The 15,563-nt window shown below is 32.0% G+C and overlaps 1 protein-coding gene and 1 long non-coding RNA gene across 2 annotated transcripts; both read right to left on the bottom strand.

The window, feature by feature from the left end:
- Nucleotides 1–331: 331 nt before the first annotated feature.
- LOC145296912 (uncharacterized) lies at nucleotides 332–1,234 on the bottom strand. Its single transcript, XM_080143077.1, has one exon. It carries the CDS (start codon nucleotides 1,232–1,234, stop codon nucleotides 332–334), a length of 903 nt encoding a protein of 300 aa, XP_079999203.1.
- LOC145296914 (uncharacterized) lies at nucleotides 1,225–14,197 on the bottom strand. The gene is made up of 3 exons (XR_013870071.1): nucleotides 13,960–14,197; nucleotides 6,389–6,415; nucleotides 1,225–1,347 (listed from the first exon to the last, which is right to left on the bottom strand). It is a non-coding gene; the product is annotated as an uncharacterized LOC145296914 (long non-coding RNA).
- Between the last annotated feature and the right edge of the window lie 1,366 nt (nucleotides 14,198–15,563).

The following is a 15,563-nucleotide window of genomic DNA, read 5'->3' as shown; positions in this document are numbered from 1 at the left end:
TTCGCTTTTGTTTCATCTTACTTCAAAGTTCTCAAAAAATCAAGTGTTCCCTTCCTTAAATTAATACATGATCTCTGAATGAGACAAATAAATATCCGATTGTTCTATTAATATTAGCTTTACTTCTCAAATTTGGAGTTAGTAAAAAACTTAAGAATATTAATTATTAATTTTGCTTTGATTTACCAACTGTATTTTGTAACAATTTGGTCTTCCGGCAATTGTTTCCAAGTATTTCATAATATATCAGTATTTTGACTTACTTGATTCCAGGACAAGAATTCATCTAGTCTGGTGAAGTATTCAGCATAGTGTTGTTACTGTAAAAGTATCATGTGTGTTTTTGCATATGCTTATCTAGACCAGACTTGTGCGAGAATGCCATTGCACAAACATTACAAGAATATGGTTTCTCTCCAGTGTGTGTTCTTAAGTGTCGTTTCAGTGATGATTTCTCCGAACATGCAAAGCTACAAACTTCACAAGAATATGGTTTCTCTCCCGTGTGAATTCGCATATGTGATTCCATCTGAGATTTCTGCGAGAACGACGACTGACAGACATCACATGAGAATGGCTTCTCACCGGTGTGTGTTCTCGTATGATTCTTCAGACCCGAAAGCTGAGCAAATGCAGACGAACACATTTTGCAAGAATATGGTTTCTCGCCTGTGTGCGTACGCATGTGGTTTTTGAGACTTGCAATCTGCGAGAATGTGGATGCACACACTTTGCAAGAATATGGCTTCTCACCCGTATGTGTTCTTGTGTGCCTTTTCAGCTGCGATTTCTGTGAGAATTCAGATTCACAAATGGTGCAAGCATACGGCTTCTCTCCAGTATGCGTTCGCATGTGGTCCTCCAGACCAGACTTTCTCGTAAATGCATTTCCGCAATCTGTGCAAGAATATGGCTTCTCGCCAGTGTGCGTCCTCAAATGTGTTTTCAAAATGGAGTTCTGTGAGAACGCACAACCACAAACTTTGCAAGAATATGGCTTCTCACCCGTATGCGTGCGCATATGCGTTTTCAACGACGATGTCTGTGAGAAGGCAACTCCACAAACTTTACAAGAATATGGTTTTTCACCTGTGTGAATTCGCACATGATTTGTGAGAGACGATTGATGAGCAAATGTGGATTTGCATTCTCCACATGTAAATTGTGGATTACCTACAGAACCCTCCATTACTTCTTGACGAAAAAAAAATTTTTCTGAAAATACTGCAATCATCTAAAAAGAAAAAAAAAACAGATCCAAGACTTTCTTTGTTGTTATTCAATTTTGAAAATCATCCAAAATCAGATCCAAGTCTTTCATCAACCTTTTTCTGGAATAGTTTTGATCTGTAAATAAACAAGATGATATTATTCATCTAAAACGACAAATCCAAGACTTTTCCGGAATAGTTTAAATGTATAAATAAAGCAAAGTTTTTATAGATCTAAATATTTACACAGAGAAATTAAATTATTTTGATTATGTTCTCATCTTCAATGTTATTCTCACAGTGTTTCAGCTTATATAATCGCTGACCGTTTTGTCAGGCTTGGGAATTTGTATAGAATTTCTGTTATGGTGTGTCCAACCTATGGATAATAATGAACTCTCCCTTTTACTAGAAAGACCAGGAAAATATGTCACTTGTTGTTAGCACACAAGTTATGCATGATTATAACGAGATGACATAACAAGGGAAGATAACCAGTAATCCTTTTGGTTATAGGTTTTTACATCAATTTCTCTCACCTAGATGCTTACTATAGACTTGCTTAAAGAGACCTATATACTTCGGTTTTGAAATCAAAGGGATCCTTTCCCTAGATGGACAATCATCAAAGAGCTCAATCAGTCCGAAGCAAATTGGTTTTAAGACAGCACTCTACGGACAATAATAAACTCTTTGACTTACAATAAAAACTGAGTGAATATGCACGTCACACACCATCCAACTACCCAACACGGCTATAGCCGAGATTGAACTCACTACACAAGTTTGTAGCATAATTCAAATCTTGTCAGTAGCTGAATACATGATGCTTCGCCAGGGCTATTAAGGGTATTTTTTTATTGTGACGCCATCACTAGATGGGTTGCCTAGCATGGCTTAAAAGAGTCCCATCTACCCCCGAGAGAAGGATAGACTGCACAGTTTCTCAACCTGGTATTTTACCTTGCGGTATAGGGTCACGCACACATGGCTTAATTTGTTGTATTTTGTTTTTTTTTGTTCAATATATTTTGTTCACACTAATTACAAAGTTATGTTCTTCTTCTGAACCCTTACAGGAACACAACAATTTTGAACTAAACTCTTTATTTAATCAATAGAGATAGATTGTTCTCCTTGTGTTTTAAGTAATGTTTATTATATTCTTAGTATGGCCTGTCATTTATTATCATCATTATGTTCAGTTTGGTGTTTTACATGCTGGCATCTGTGGAACAGTTTTTAGAAATTGACTTCCAAATATATGTCTAACAGATCTTTATTTATCTATCCTTTAAATTTATCTATCTTTTAAATTGTACCTATTTACTATGCCTCCCCACGGGACAGAGTTAGACACCAAGGTCGTATTTTAACGTGGAGAAAAGGTACAAAAATAAAAAATTGTCTCAGTCGTGAAGGACTGATCCTCCACCGAAAGAGAAAAAAAAATGAAAGTGCAGCATCTGAAGAACAGATACTACACTTTGATCTTGACCAAAAGGCCAAGTAGGCTATCTTTTAAATTGTAATCTAACAATTAAACTTGGCTAATTCAAACCTGATGCTTTTAACCATCCAAACAATATGACTTTTTAATTAACTAATTAATATCACACCAGTAAAATATTTTAACATATTATATATCAAGCAAAGGAAGTGTAAACTTACATATCTAGTGCTTATTTAAAATTCTCTACGGCATGACAAGTTTTACAAAGTTTAACTCTCGAATGCTCATTTAAAATTCTCCATGAGTATTCAAGTATCAGATTTTGTGAAAACTGCCGTCATGCTATAGAAAATTTTAAATAAGTATTTGAGAGCTAGACTTTGTGAAAATTGTCATCGTGCAATTTAAAATTCTCCATAGCACAACAATTTTCACAAAGTCTAGCTCTCAAATGCGCCATAGCAATTTTAAAAAAGTCTGACGTTCACATTATATAAGCAATTCTACAAAACATGCTGATGCCAACTTTAAAAAATCAAACTCTGGACTCGTATTTAAACCCCTCCATTTATTGCCAAAATAGCTTGTAATCTAATAACAAAAAAAATAACAGATAGCATGTTACCTTTGCTGCTAAAGACTTTGACTCTTCTAAAGATTTTTTTCTTAATGCTGCTAATTCTTTCACATGTAAATTAATGGATTTCAGGAGGGAAATATGAGAGCATGTGCTTGTGTATGTTTATATTTGTGTGTAAATACTTGGGTTTATTAAACATTGCATCATCATTTATTATAATTTGTGAAAAAAGATTCATGTGTATATCTGATATGTTTGAAGTAGTTGAGCATTATTTTCTCAATGTTTTGGTTGATGTAACCTCCAACTTTATTCTTGCGCACTTTGTTAGATTCAGAAATCTTTCTGTTGAACTCGGGGAATCTCCACAGAATTTCTAACGAAATCCTTTATATCCACGGAGGTAGCATGCACTCGTTCTATCAACCATGGGTAAACGTCGTAAGTACTTTGCCATTGTATTTTACATCGGGGATTGAACCTTCAACCTCCAGAAGAGTTTAACTTGAATGTTAGCGAGTACTCTATCTACTGCACTACAGGTCCTTGCAGACAAGTTTGACAAGACACACCTGAAAAGAGTTGACTGAAACATTATGCAGAAATCACTGAAAAGCAGTAGTCCGAAGAATCCAAATTATATGAATAATCAATCTTCATCTCAAAAATGTTCTGTATTATGATGAATCATGCTGAATTCAAAATTTAAAGAAATCTTAATTGCAGCTCACCTTCGCAGACGAATAAAAATTTATGCATTTTCTCTGCTGTTGTTGCCAATGAACTTGGCTATTGATAGAAAGCCTCATTGATGTCGATTTGTTTTAAAAAGTTTTATGTAAACAGAGTAAGAACAGAACACTGAAATCTGTGTATATGAAGGAGAGAGAGATTTAGAAGGAATAAATTGGAGGGAGAGATATAATTTAAATATTTAAAAAGGTCAAATTTTAGCCACATCTGCCGTCTTCGCTCCCACCCCTGCCAATTGACAGGGAGACTTGGTAATTACATCTATTCTTGTTAATGTTTGGGAGCTGAGAGAGTGAATTATCTGCCCTTAATTGTAACTTAAATAACAAATTTCTCCTCCTATCATTCATTTACAATGTTTTAGGTTTTATTTCTTATTCTGTGTGAGAGTGGTGTGATTTTATTTCTTATTCTGTGTGAGAGTGGTGCGATTTTATTTCTAATTCTGTGTGAGAGTGGTGTGATTTTATTTCTTATTCTGTGTGAGAGTGGTGTGATTTTATTTCTTATTCTGTGTGAGAGTGGTGTGATTTTATTTCTTATTCTGTGTGAGAGTGGTGTGATTTTATTTCTTATTCTGTGTGAGAGTGGTGTGATTTTATTTCTTATTCTGTGTGAGAGTGGTGTGATTTTATTTCTTATTCTGTGTGAGAGTGGTGTGATTTTATTTCTTATTCTGTGTGAGAGTGGTGTGATTTCTGCTTAAAAGACTGTCATTTCCCTAGGCTCTCCTTGAGATGTGAGCTGGAGAAATGTAATGGAAATATGGAAGCAATGATCAGCAAGAAGGATCATAAACTAATGTTCTGATCAATTACGATTTTGGAGAAGCAGCTAAAAACAAATGTGCATCAAGAACAAGGACAAGACAAAGTGGGATTTGCCAGGAGAGAGATCGATGCTGGAGTGCAGAAAGCTCTTTACTCCTCATACAAAAGCCACCAACTACTCATTGCTAAAGTCCAAGAGAAATGTTTTACAAACAACAAGAAACTCTTCAACACATAATCATTAAAGAAAACAACCGAATTATTGGCAAAAGAAGAACAATCTACCCCATAAATTAAATAAAATGCTCAATTCAAAATCTTGTACATGTTTCTGAAATTGATACGTAAACAATTCAAAGTTGGAAAAGATGCATTTGAAGAAAGACAGAGGTTGCATTAGATAAGATACAAATAGTAGTTCTAACCCTAACCCAAAACCTGCTTTAAAAGGATTGATTGATTTTGTTTTCTTTGCACAACGCAAGCAAAACATGAAATTGGATTCTGTATTTGGATAAAATTCACCTTTTTGTAAATAAATTGTTTCCAAAAAATATCTAAATAGAAAGACAGAATTTACTGCAAAAAATCAGAAAATTAAAGTTGAAGAGAATCGCTTTACAAAAGACATGAAACTCTTCAACAATGTAATGATTAAAGAAAACAATCTATCCAATAAATTAAATAAAATGCTCAGTTGAAAATCTTGTACATGTTTCTGAATTTGATACAAAGTTAGAAAAGATGCATTTCAAGAAATGATGTGAAAAGCATATATGAAAAATATGCTGAAAAATATGCTGAAAAACATTGAAAACTATGCTGAAAAACATTGAAAAATATGCTGAAAAACATTGAAAAATATGCTGAAAAACACTGAAAAATATGCTGAAAAACACTGAAAAATTTTCGTGAAGAAAAGCAGAAGTTGTATTAGTCATAATGATGTGAAAACCAAGATAAAAATAGTACTCCTAATCCTGTAAATAATACAAAACCTGCTTTAAAATGAACTTGGCTATTGATAGAAAGCCTCGTTGATGTCAATTTGTTTTAAAAAGTTTTATGTAAACAAAGTAAGAACAGAACACTGAAATCTGTGTATATGAGGGAGAGAGAGATTTAGAAGGAATAAATTGGGGGGAGAGATATAATTTAAATATTAAAAAAGGTCAAAAGAGAAATGTTTTACAAACAACAAGAAACTCTTCAACACATAATCATTAAAGAAAACAACCGAATTATTGGCAAAAGAAGAACAATCTACCCCATAAATTAAATAAAATGCTCAATTCAAAATCTTGTACATGTTTCTGAAATTGATACGTAAACAATTCAAAGTTGGAAAAGATGCATTTGAAGAAAGTCAGAGGTTGCATTAGATAAGATACAAATAGTAGTTCTAACCCTAACCCAAAACCTGCTTTAAAAGGATTGATACCAATTTGATTTTGTTTTCTTTGCCCCAAACAAGCAAAACATGAAATTGGATTCTGTATTTGGATAACATTCACCTTTTGTAAATAGTTTCCAAAAATATCTAAGGTAAAAGACAGAATTTACTGTGAGAAATCAGAAAACTCACACAAAACAAATAAATAAATCATACTTTTCAACTTACATGTTTCTCCATAAAACAGGAAATACACTGGAAAAAAACAAAAAGAAAAAAATGATTATATTATCTTCAAAATTTTATCTCTAAATTTAATCAATTTGTGAGTGAAATGAAATTAAATATGAAAATGATCGTTTTTAACAAAAAAAACAAAACAATGAATACCTCCCGTTAAAAAAGTCCATAAAAGTAGAGAATTCCTTCATCTTAAAGAAATGTTGAATATTTTAAATAAATTTTATTTAAAAAAAAAAAAATGGGATTATTTAAGGGCAATTACTTTTCCCTGTCTTATTCATAATCTAAACTTATAAATAATAATAAATTAATGTAGTTATCACGATCTTAATTTTATTAATTGAAAATTTCGAAATCCAATCCATGAAAATTTTTAATGTTTGTATGCTATTGTGTTTTTAGTAAAAAAGTATATCGCTATAGTCTAAAGCAGTATATCAACCATTAAAGTGACAAAATATGAGATAAGTATGTCACCTGTATTCGCAATCTTCAAGCTGTTCATATCTAAGAAAAATGCACTTTCTACCCAATTTTCCGTAAAAATTAATTTGAACTAGAAATAATTTTCTACTCAATGAATTTTCATAATTTTTGGATATATTACTATTTTCAACATGACAGTTAAGTACTGTTGTTTTACTTAACACGACATATTAAAATAAAATCAATGTGTACACATCGACGTCCAAAATCCAAATACATGAACGCGTTTGTATGTATATCGTCTGCATATACACTAGCCCGAATAAAACAAATAATTATATTTTGGACTAATCAGAAAACTTTCTGAATTTATTTGAAATGGTCTTTCTGAGAACTACCCTTTAAAAGCCAGGTTTTTATTCAATAAACCAGTGGAACCCAGTTAACCTGATTGGTGTCGCTGGGTGCCCCATTCTATTTGCCAATCTCTGCAACATCTTTTTTCATTTTTTTTACATGGAAGTCACCACTTATCAAGGCCCGGAAGCCACTTGGGGATAAGGGTTATTGCGTGTACAGTAATCAATGGGATAGTATCATGGTAATCAATAGTATTGGAGATTTGATAAAGTGTCTTACTTAAGGGGTGGTTCATCAGGAATTTGTTTATGTTGGACTTGAAGACATCCAAGATGTAGTCAGGTGGGAAACAGGCAAGCGGAAGAGAGTTCCACAGGTGTGCACTTCTAAAAGAGAAACTTTGTTTATGGAATCTACGTTTTGGTTTTGCCACTGATAAAGAGTGGGGAAAATTTTTGACAGTGGTTTCAGCTAGACGGGTGTTTCTCGTGAAAGATTGGCAAGGGGGGATTAGAGATTGGAGCTCAGACGAGCACTTGCCATGGCAGTAATTATAAAACAAAGACAGGCTTACAACGTCTCTTCTGTGGGAGAGAGGTTGCAGGGAAGAGAAAAGGGCATCCCCCACTAAGCCACAAAGTCTATTTTGTACTCTGTCAAGGCAGGATAGGCTGTTTTTAGCAGTTCCTACCTAAATGTGGCAGAAGTACTCCATCCTTGGATGTACTTGGCTTTTATATAGATAGAGAATTGTATTAGCAGTGAGATATCTTCTGGAGTGGTAGAAGGATCCTACCATTTTTCCAGCGACCTTGTCAACAGACTTGGTGTATGTGTTCCATTTCACATTAGGAGTAAAGGTCAATCCCAGAAGCTTATCAAAATATGGAGCCTCCCCTAGACAAGAGCCGTCCATTTCAATTGATGTCAGATGGGGATCAGAGCGTTGATGATGTAAAGATAGGAGCTTGGTTTTGGATGCATTAAAAGTAACAAGCCACCTCTTTCCTTCACTGTACCACTCGCTCAAGATCAGAGGAGAGAGAATCAGAGAGAACTTTATCATTTACGGCCTTTGATGTGTTGCCATAGATGGTCATGTCATCAGCATAGATGTCACCGAATGATTTAAGTATGTGTTTTGGGAGATCATTCATGTAGATCAGGAAGACAGTTGGGCCCAGGATGGACCCCTGAGGGACTCCAGCATTAATACTATGGCCTCTGATTTCTGCCCATCAACCACTACTTTTCTGAGCCTATCAGAGAGAAATGATTTAATGATTGAGAAAACATTTCCCATTATACCGTAGCTGGAAATCTTGTGAAGTAGACCCTTATGCCATACCTTATCGAAGGCCTTTGATATGTCAAGAGCAATTGCCCTAGAAAGGAAGCCTTTGTCGAGAGATTCATTAATCCTAGGAGATATATGCTGTAGATCTGGCAGAATGGAAACCATATTGCATGTCACTAAGACGGTTATTTCTGCTGAGGTGGTTGACTACTTCTCTATCAGATATGGATTCCAGCAACTTACTCATGACACACAGGAGACTTATTGGTCTGTACTCCACTTACATGCACACAAACGTTAATAAACACACAGGCACACACAACACATCATATTATTGTTTGTAAATTTGTATAAACTTTATTCATGGAAATATTCCAAACTTTTTCACTTAACTCGAATTCTAATACAAAATCAAATGAATACTAACTCTTATAAACAACTTTCAATGAATTATAATTTATTTAATTGAGCAGAGAAGTTTTGTATATGATTTTACTCATGGCTGTTAATTGATTCGGTCCAAACTTCTAATATCTTAGCTAATGAACCCCCTTATTTTTACTAGGTACATGTATTAATGGTGGAAAACTGACATAGTTTTGAAAGCTGGTTTATAATTTTTTTTTTTGTAGGTTTCTGATTACTTTTTGGTTGTATTTGAAAGATTAAAGCCTAAAGTTAATTTTCAAAAGGAAAAATATTTTTATAGGTAAAAAAAAAAGTTATAATGAAAAATGTTTTCATGACAACATTGGAAACTGCCAAGTTTGGCTAAATTTTGAAGTTAAATAAATTCATTGTAAAAATCCCTTGAAAGATAAATATTAATTTTCTGCAACTATTTCAAAGATAATTAGTAAAGTCCTAAGATATTGAATTAAAAAAAAACACCTTGTTTGTACAAAAAAATAACTTAATTAGTCTTCAAAAGCAAGAGATTAGTAACAAGCATGGCTTCACAAAACTAATGAAAAGGCATCATGCTTATGTTCTATAGAAGCCCAAAATGTCACAAAGTCAATATTTTTAAAAACTTTATAGAGAAATTGAAACATAATTATATGTTAATTTCTGTATTTTAAAGATGCTTATGTTCTATGGAAGCCCAAAATGTCACAAAGTCAATTTTTTAAAAAACTTTATAGAGAAATTGAAACATAATTATATGTTAATTTCTGTATTTTAAAGATGCTTATGTTCTATGGAAGCCCAAAATGTCACAAAGTCAATATTTTTAAAAAACTTTATAGAGAAATTAAAACATAATTATATATTAATTTCTGTATTTTAAAGATGCTTATGTTCTATGAAAGCCCAAAATGTCACAAAGTCAATATTTTTAAAAAACTTTATAGAGAAATTGAAACATAATTATATATTAATTTCTGTATTTTAAAGATGCTTATGTTCTATGGAAGCCCAAAATGTCACAAAGTCAATATTTTTAAAAAACTTTATAGAGAAATTGAAACATAATTATATATTAATTTCTGTATTTTAAAGATGCTTATGTTCTATGAAAGCCCAAAATGTCACAAAGTCAATATTTTTAAAAAACTTTATAGAGAAATTGAAACATAATTATATATTAATTTCTGTATTTTAAAGATGCTTATGTTCTATGGAAGCCCAAAATATCACAAAGTCAATATTTTTAAAAAACTTTATAGAGAAATTGAAACATAATTATATATTAATTTCTGTATTTTAAAGATGCTTATGTTCTATGAAAGCCCAAAATGTCACAAAGTCAATTTTTTTAAAAAACTTTATAGAGAAATTGAAACATAATTATATATTAATTTCTGTATTTTAAAGATTACAAAAAATATTCATTAATTAAGGTAATCCTAATTGTTTTAATAAAAAGTACTTATTTAATTAGAATATTTATTTATGATGACTCGATTTATTTTCAAATGTATTGTAACCATAAACTAATCGTTTTTAAAATAAAGTAAAAGTGCGTTTTTAATGTGAAAAAAGGTCAATTAAAATCACTGATGACATTGACAATTTATTCACTGAAAAATCAAGCAAAAATAATTTATTAATAACTAGCGGGACCTTTGGAATTTCCACAGCGGACTCCGTATATAATATGTTGATGTTGACATTTTGTAGATGTTCAATATAAATGGAGACACTGATATTACTGTAGCTCTTTTTATAAAACTGCACAAGTATTTATCTAAGGTAGCAGGGATGCTCGACATAGCACGGTCATAAAATATGCTTAAATATATTTTAATTAATACAGATTTCGTATATATTATTATAGAATCAATTTTCTATCAATTCTTATAGATTATAAAGTTGTGATTTCAAAAATAAAAAAATATATCCATATGACTTGAGTGCATTAGCTTGAATCGAAACCAAAACCAAAAGTTATGAAAAAAAAAAAAAAAATATATATATATATATATATATATATAATTTGAGTTCCTTCAGCTGTAACCAAAACCAAAACTTATGAAGAATTCTTGGTAAATTTATTTGGTGAAAGTGCACTGGGGGACCACCCGAAGACGATCAATGCACGGTTGCCGCACTGCTTGTTCAATCTGCAAAGGGTGTTTATTCCGAAAGCCGTTCTTAACATGGGGAGGTTGGGGGTGTTTATTCCGAAAGGCATTTTCTCATTTTCAACCTCCTCGTAATCAACTTTTTAAAGGTAAATCTTCGGGTGGTCCCCCAGTGCACTTTCACCATTTATTTATTACAAAAAATGGAAGGTCATAACAATTAAATGAAAGTCACTCAGAAGAAAAAAAGATGTAAGCGTGACACAAAATAACACACACGCTATTGCATTAATATATAGATTACATAGAATATGGGTAGGATGCAAATCCTGTCTATTTAACTTTTTGTATTTTGTTATAATTTTGCCCGTGTATTTGTCTAAATTAATCATTATTAAAAAATAATACTATTTTTAAAATTATATTTTTCTCAGTACCCCTGAATCTCAATTTTTCTTATTTTCAGGATTAAAAAAAAATTCTTACACTGACGTTTAAACCATCTTGCATACAAGAAAAATAATATAATATTACATTTAAAGTTTTTATTATTAAAATCATATTTTTTTAATCATATTATTTTTTGGTGAAAATATTGAATAAACAATGCAATGATAATACCGATAGTTTGAGAAATTAATTTTGGTGCTAATGCACTTACTGATCCGCAATTTTTTTAAGTCGTATTTTCAAGTTTAATTAAAGTTTTATGATATGATTTTTTTTTATTCAATTGTAAGGTTAAAGTATAGAATAGTTACAAAACACCCCCCTCTCCATGTTAAAAATGGCTTTTTAAATAATAACGTTATTATTTCAGCACAGATCAATAAGTGCACTAGTACCTTAATTTTTCTTCAAGTTATATTGATTTAATTAACACGGACTCTAGTGGCTATTTTCGAAATGTTCCTAAACTTTTTTAAACATCTACAATGTTTTATTTTTATTTTTAAAAAAAAAAAGGAAGAAGCAAACAGAAATTCATGCGTCTTTAACTTTAGCAAATGTGTTTTTTGTTTACAAAAATAATACATTTTCACTAAAATTAAAAAACATATATAATAGGTTAATTATAATCTGTGGTTGTTAATTGATACATACTTAAAATTTCATTAAAATGGGTTGATTTCCTGAATTTTTGTGAAATTAAGAAGGTAGGGCTTAAAATGCTTACGCATTTTAGGGATCGGCCATTCATTTTTCACATACCTAGTTTTGACAAGAACTCTAAAAATATTCACGAACATTCTATGTTTTCCCATTGCTGTAAAACTTCCATTTTAAACATGGTACTAGTGCACTTATTGATCCGTGTTGAAATAATAACGCTATTATTTAAAAAGCCATTCTTAATATGGGGAGTGGAGGGTGTTTTGTACCTATTCTATACTTTAACCTTACAATTGAATAAAAAAACATATCATAAAACTTTAATTAAACTTGGAAATACGATTTAAAAAATAGCGCAGATTAGTAAGTACACTAGCGCCTTAAACATATATAAAACATCTCTTTTGTGAATATATACCTTCTTAATTCATTATTTTGTTTTGTTTACCGGATGTCTCGTTTTTCTCACATTTGATTATAAAATTTGCGAAACCTTTTCATTGGAAATATTTCTCTGAATCCGACTCATCCCAAAAATACTTCTCATTAGAAAATACCCTAAAGTAAAACCACTAAAACCGGTGTAAGCACATCCCTAAAAACTAATGGCTTCCCTGCTTAAAACTGGTGATTGAAGTCCCCCATAACTGTTGACAAAAAACATACCTTTAAATAATCGTTATTTTTCTCATTTATAAATTTCGAAAATATGAGTGGCATTATATGTTAACATTTGTCGATATTTCCTACCGACGATTGGGGGGGGGAAGAAAAGACGTTTAGCTTGCAACGAAAAATTACCTCGTTGCTTACAAGCAAACGTATTCTTGTAAATATAACGCGCTGTTAACAGTTGTCGTACCGGTCTGATAGATCTCTAACAATGACAAGAACAAACTACAACAACAACCTACAAAGGTGACTCTTTCTATAGTCTCAATCTCTCGTTCAGCGAGATTGAAACGAGACTGGAATGTCTATTTAAGCTATAAGGAATAGACATCCTATTTTCTTCATTAACAAACACCAGGCCGGGCCGTTCACAGCCATGAGTGTCTTTCCCTTCCCACCGAGCCACCCTCGGTAAGTCAATCAACCCAATTATCACACATTATATTTGTTCAATCTTTCGCCTTGCTGTTATTAAAAGCCTTCATAGTCCAACGCCCATAATTTAAACAACACACAAAAGTATGTTAAATTTGTGATATATAAAACTTTGTTACATTAATTAATCATGTAAATCTAAATAGACATTTCAAAATGGGGGGGGGATTAAAAAAAAACGTTTGTCTAAAATATTATATTCGGTTTATTGGAAAGAGCATAACAATTTCCCATTGACCCTGAAAATATCGTAAAAATTGAATCAATAGATAAATTTAGATAGATATTTAAAGTTAAAAATTTTTAAATTTAAAATAAAAAATTTTTTTTAAATATTTAACTCGTAAAAATCAATTGATTTCATTACCTAAAAAAATGTCTGCCTAGAAGCGTGCCGCCACTTTTTAAACACTGGTTTTTAAAAAATAAAATAATATTTCTATTACTTTTTATACAACTTTAATAGTTTATTTTGGAAGTATAATCCATCAAGAAAATAAACAAACCACTCTTAAATGAGAAATTACGAGTTTTTTTTTATATGTTATTCACAGTTTCGTGTTGGGGTTGTCAAAAATTCCCCCCAAATTCTGATACACCTAGTCCAACGCCCAAACACACAAAAAAAGCGGTAAAAGCTCTTTTAATTAAGTCCTCTTGTTTCATTTAACAATTTTATGCACACTTTTTGATATTGGCTTATAATATTTGCTTTTAAAACTCACCTTTTAAGAATTCATGGTTTAAAAACTTGCAAAATAAACTGGAAATCTTTTGTGTAAAAACACGTGGAGATAAAAAAGAAATTTCAACAACCGGTGTAGAAACAAATTCGTTCCTTGTTAAAAAAAAAAAAGAAAAAGAAAAATAGGTCGGGTTATTAGCAAGAAAATGGCGCAAGTTAACATCAAATATATTTAGTGTAAACATTCGTTTTCGCTTAAATTAAATTTTGTTTTACCCAAATACAGGGTAATCATTACTATTGCCGACATAAATTATTTTAAGAGAAACATGGTTGGGAAATTAGTGGAAAGCAGTTTATTTTGCATTACCTATCCATTAGTGACCGATTTGAGTTAGCAACAAGTATATAAATTTAAAATAACAGTGTATATTTAGAATCACGTAAATTAATCAATTATTTTTTTTAATAAGAAAAACAAATTTTAGGAATAAGCGGTGGGACAAGAGACAGCAAGTTGTTTAAAATGTTTACGGACCATACTATTTCATTATTATTCTGGTTCTTCTTTCTTATAATTGCGAAATCCGGTAGTTGAAAAATTTTAGTTTTCGTTTGATAAAAAAACAAAAATAAAATCAATGACAATTACTTATTACGTCATTTTCAACTAAAAGAAATTTTATCTACTTAATTGTTATGCCGCAATTAGTTAAATATTTCTAGAATATTAAATAAAACACGTATTTCCATGATTCAACAGGCAAACGATTCCACCATGTTTTCCTGTAACGCGTGACATAAATGCAAGGGAAATAACTCATTTCTCCCGAAAAGTTTCTTACATTATTGGGTCAATAAGGATGAAAGTAAGAAGGGAAAACGGTAAGAAACCTGTGAGGTATATGGTTAGAAAAAAAAAAAAAAAAAAAAAAGAGGAGAGGGAGAAAAAAAAAAAAACCCGTACCGGGCGTATTTGCATCGCTCTTTGGGATAGAAGAAGGAAAGGATGGCTAGCTCATTTATATACACGAAGGGCATCTTGGGAAGGCAGGGCATGATGGGAGAAGCTATTTCCCCCCCACCCCTGTCTCTTCCTCTTTTTTTTTTTTTTCTAGATAGGATATAAAAGCTGGGAAAATTGTTCACTCGAGGTCGTTCAAATGTACGGCTAATGCACGTGTCAGTGGGAAGAAAAAAAGACGGATTTTCTACAAACGTCGAAACTGGAAGAGAAAACGGATTGTCGTTTTGTGTGTGTGTGTGTGTGTGTGTGTGTGTGTGTGTGTGTGTGTGTGTGTGCCGAGAGCGTTGCAAGCTGAAGAAGAAAAACTTTTTTTTTTTTTCTTTTGCATGAACATCTAACGGTATTCGGCAGTTAAAAGGAAAACTTTAATTTCAATACTAGAAGCTATTCCGGCCGAGTGGCAATGGGATAGGGGAGAGGAATCATCGCACCATCAAGGCTGCTGCGGAAAAAAGCAACATTTCACCCATGGAGGCGGTGTTTTGGTACATCTCACCGAAAACCAGACAAGATGAGACAACTGTGCCTCATAGAGCCATCTTCGCATATAAGTGGCGGCATTCGTGCAACAAAACGGTAGGAATTGAGGGTGAAGAAGCTACCATTAAAGTGGGTGA

This window comes from Euprymna scolopes, chromosome 17 (genome assembly GCF_053919585.1).
Source record: "Euprymna scolopes isolate OS-2025 chromosome 17, ASM5391958v1, whole genome shotgun sequence".
In the NCBI taxonomy this organism is placed as follows: Eukaryota; Metazoa; Mollusca; class Cephalopoda; order Sepiida; family Sepiolidae; genus Euprymna; species Euprymna scolopes.
This window is presented reverse-complemented; position numbering and strand designations above follow the sequence as displayed.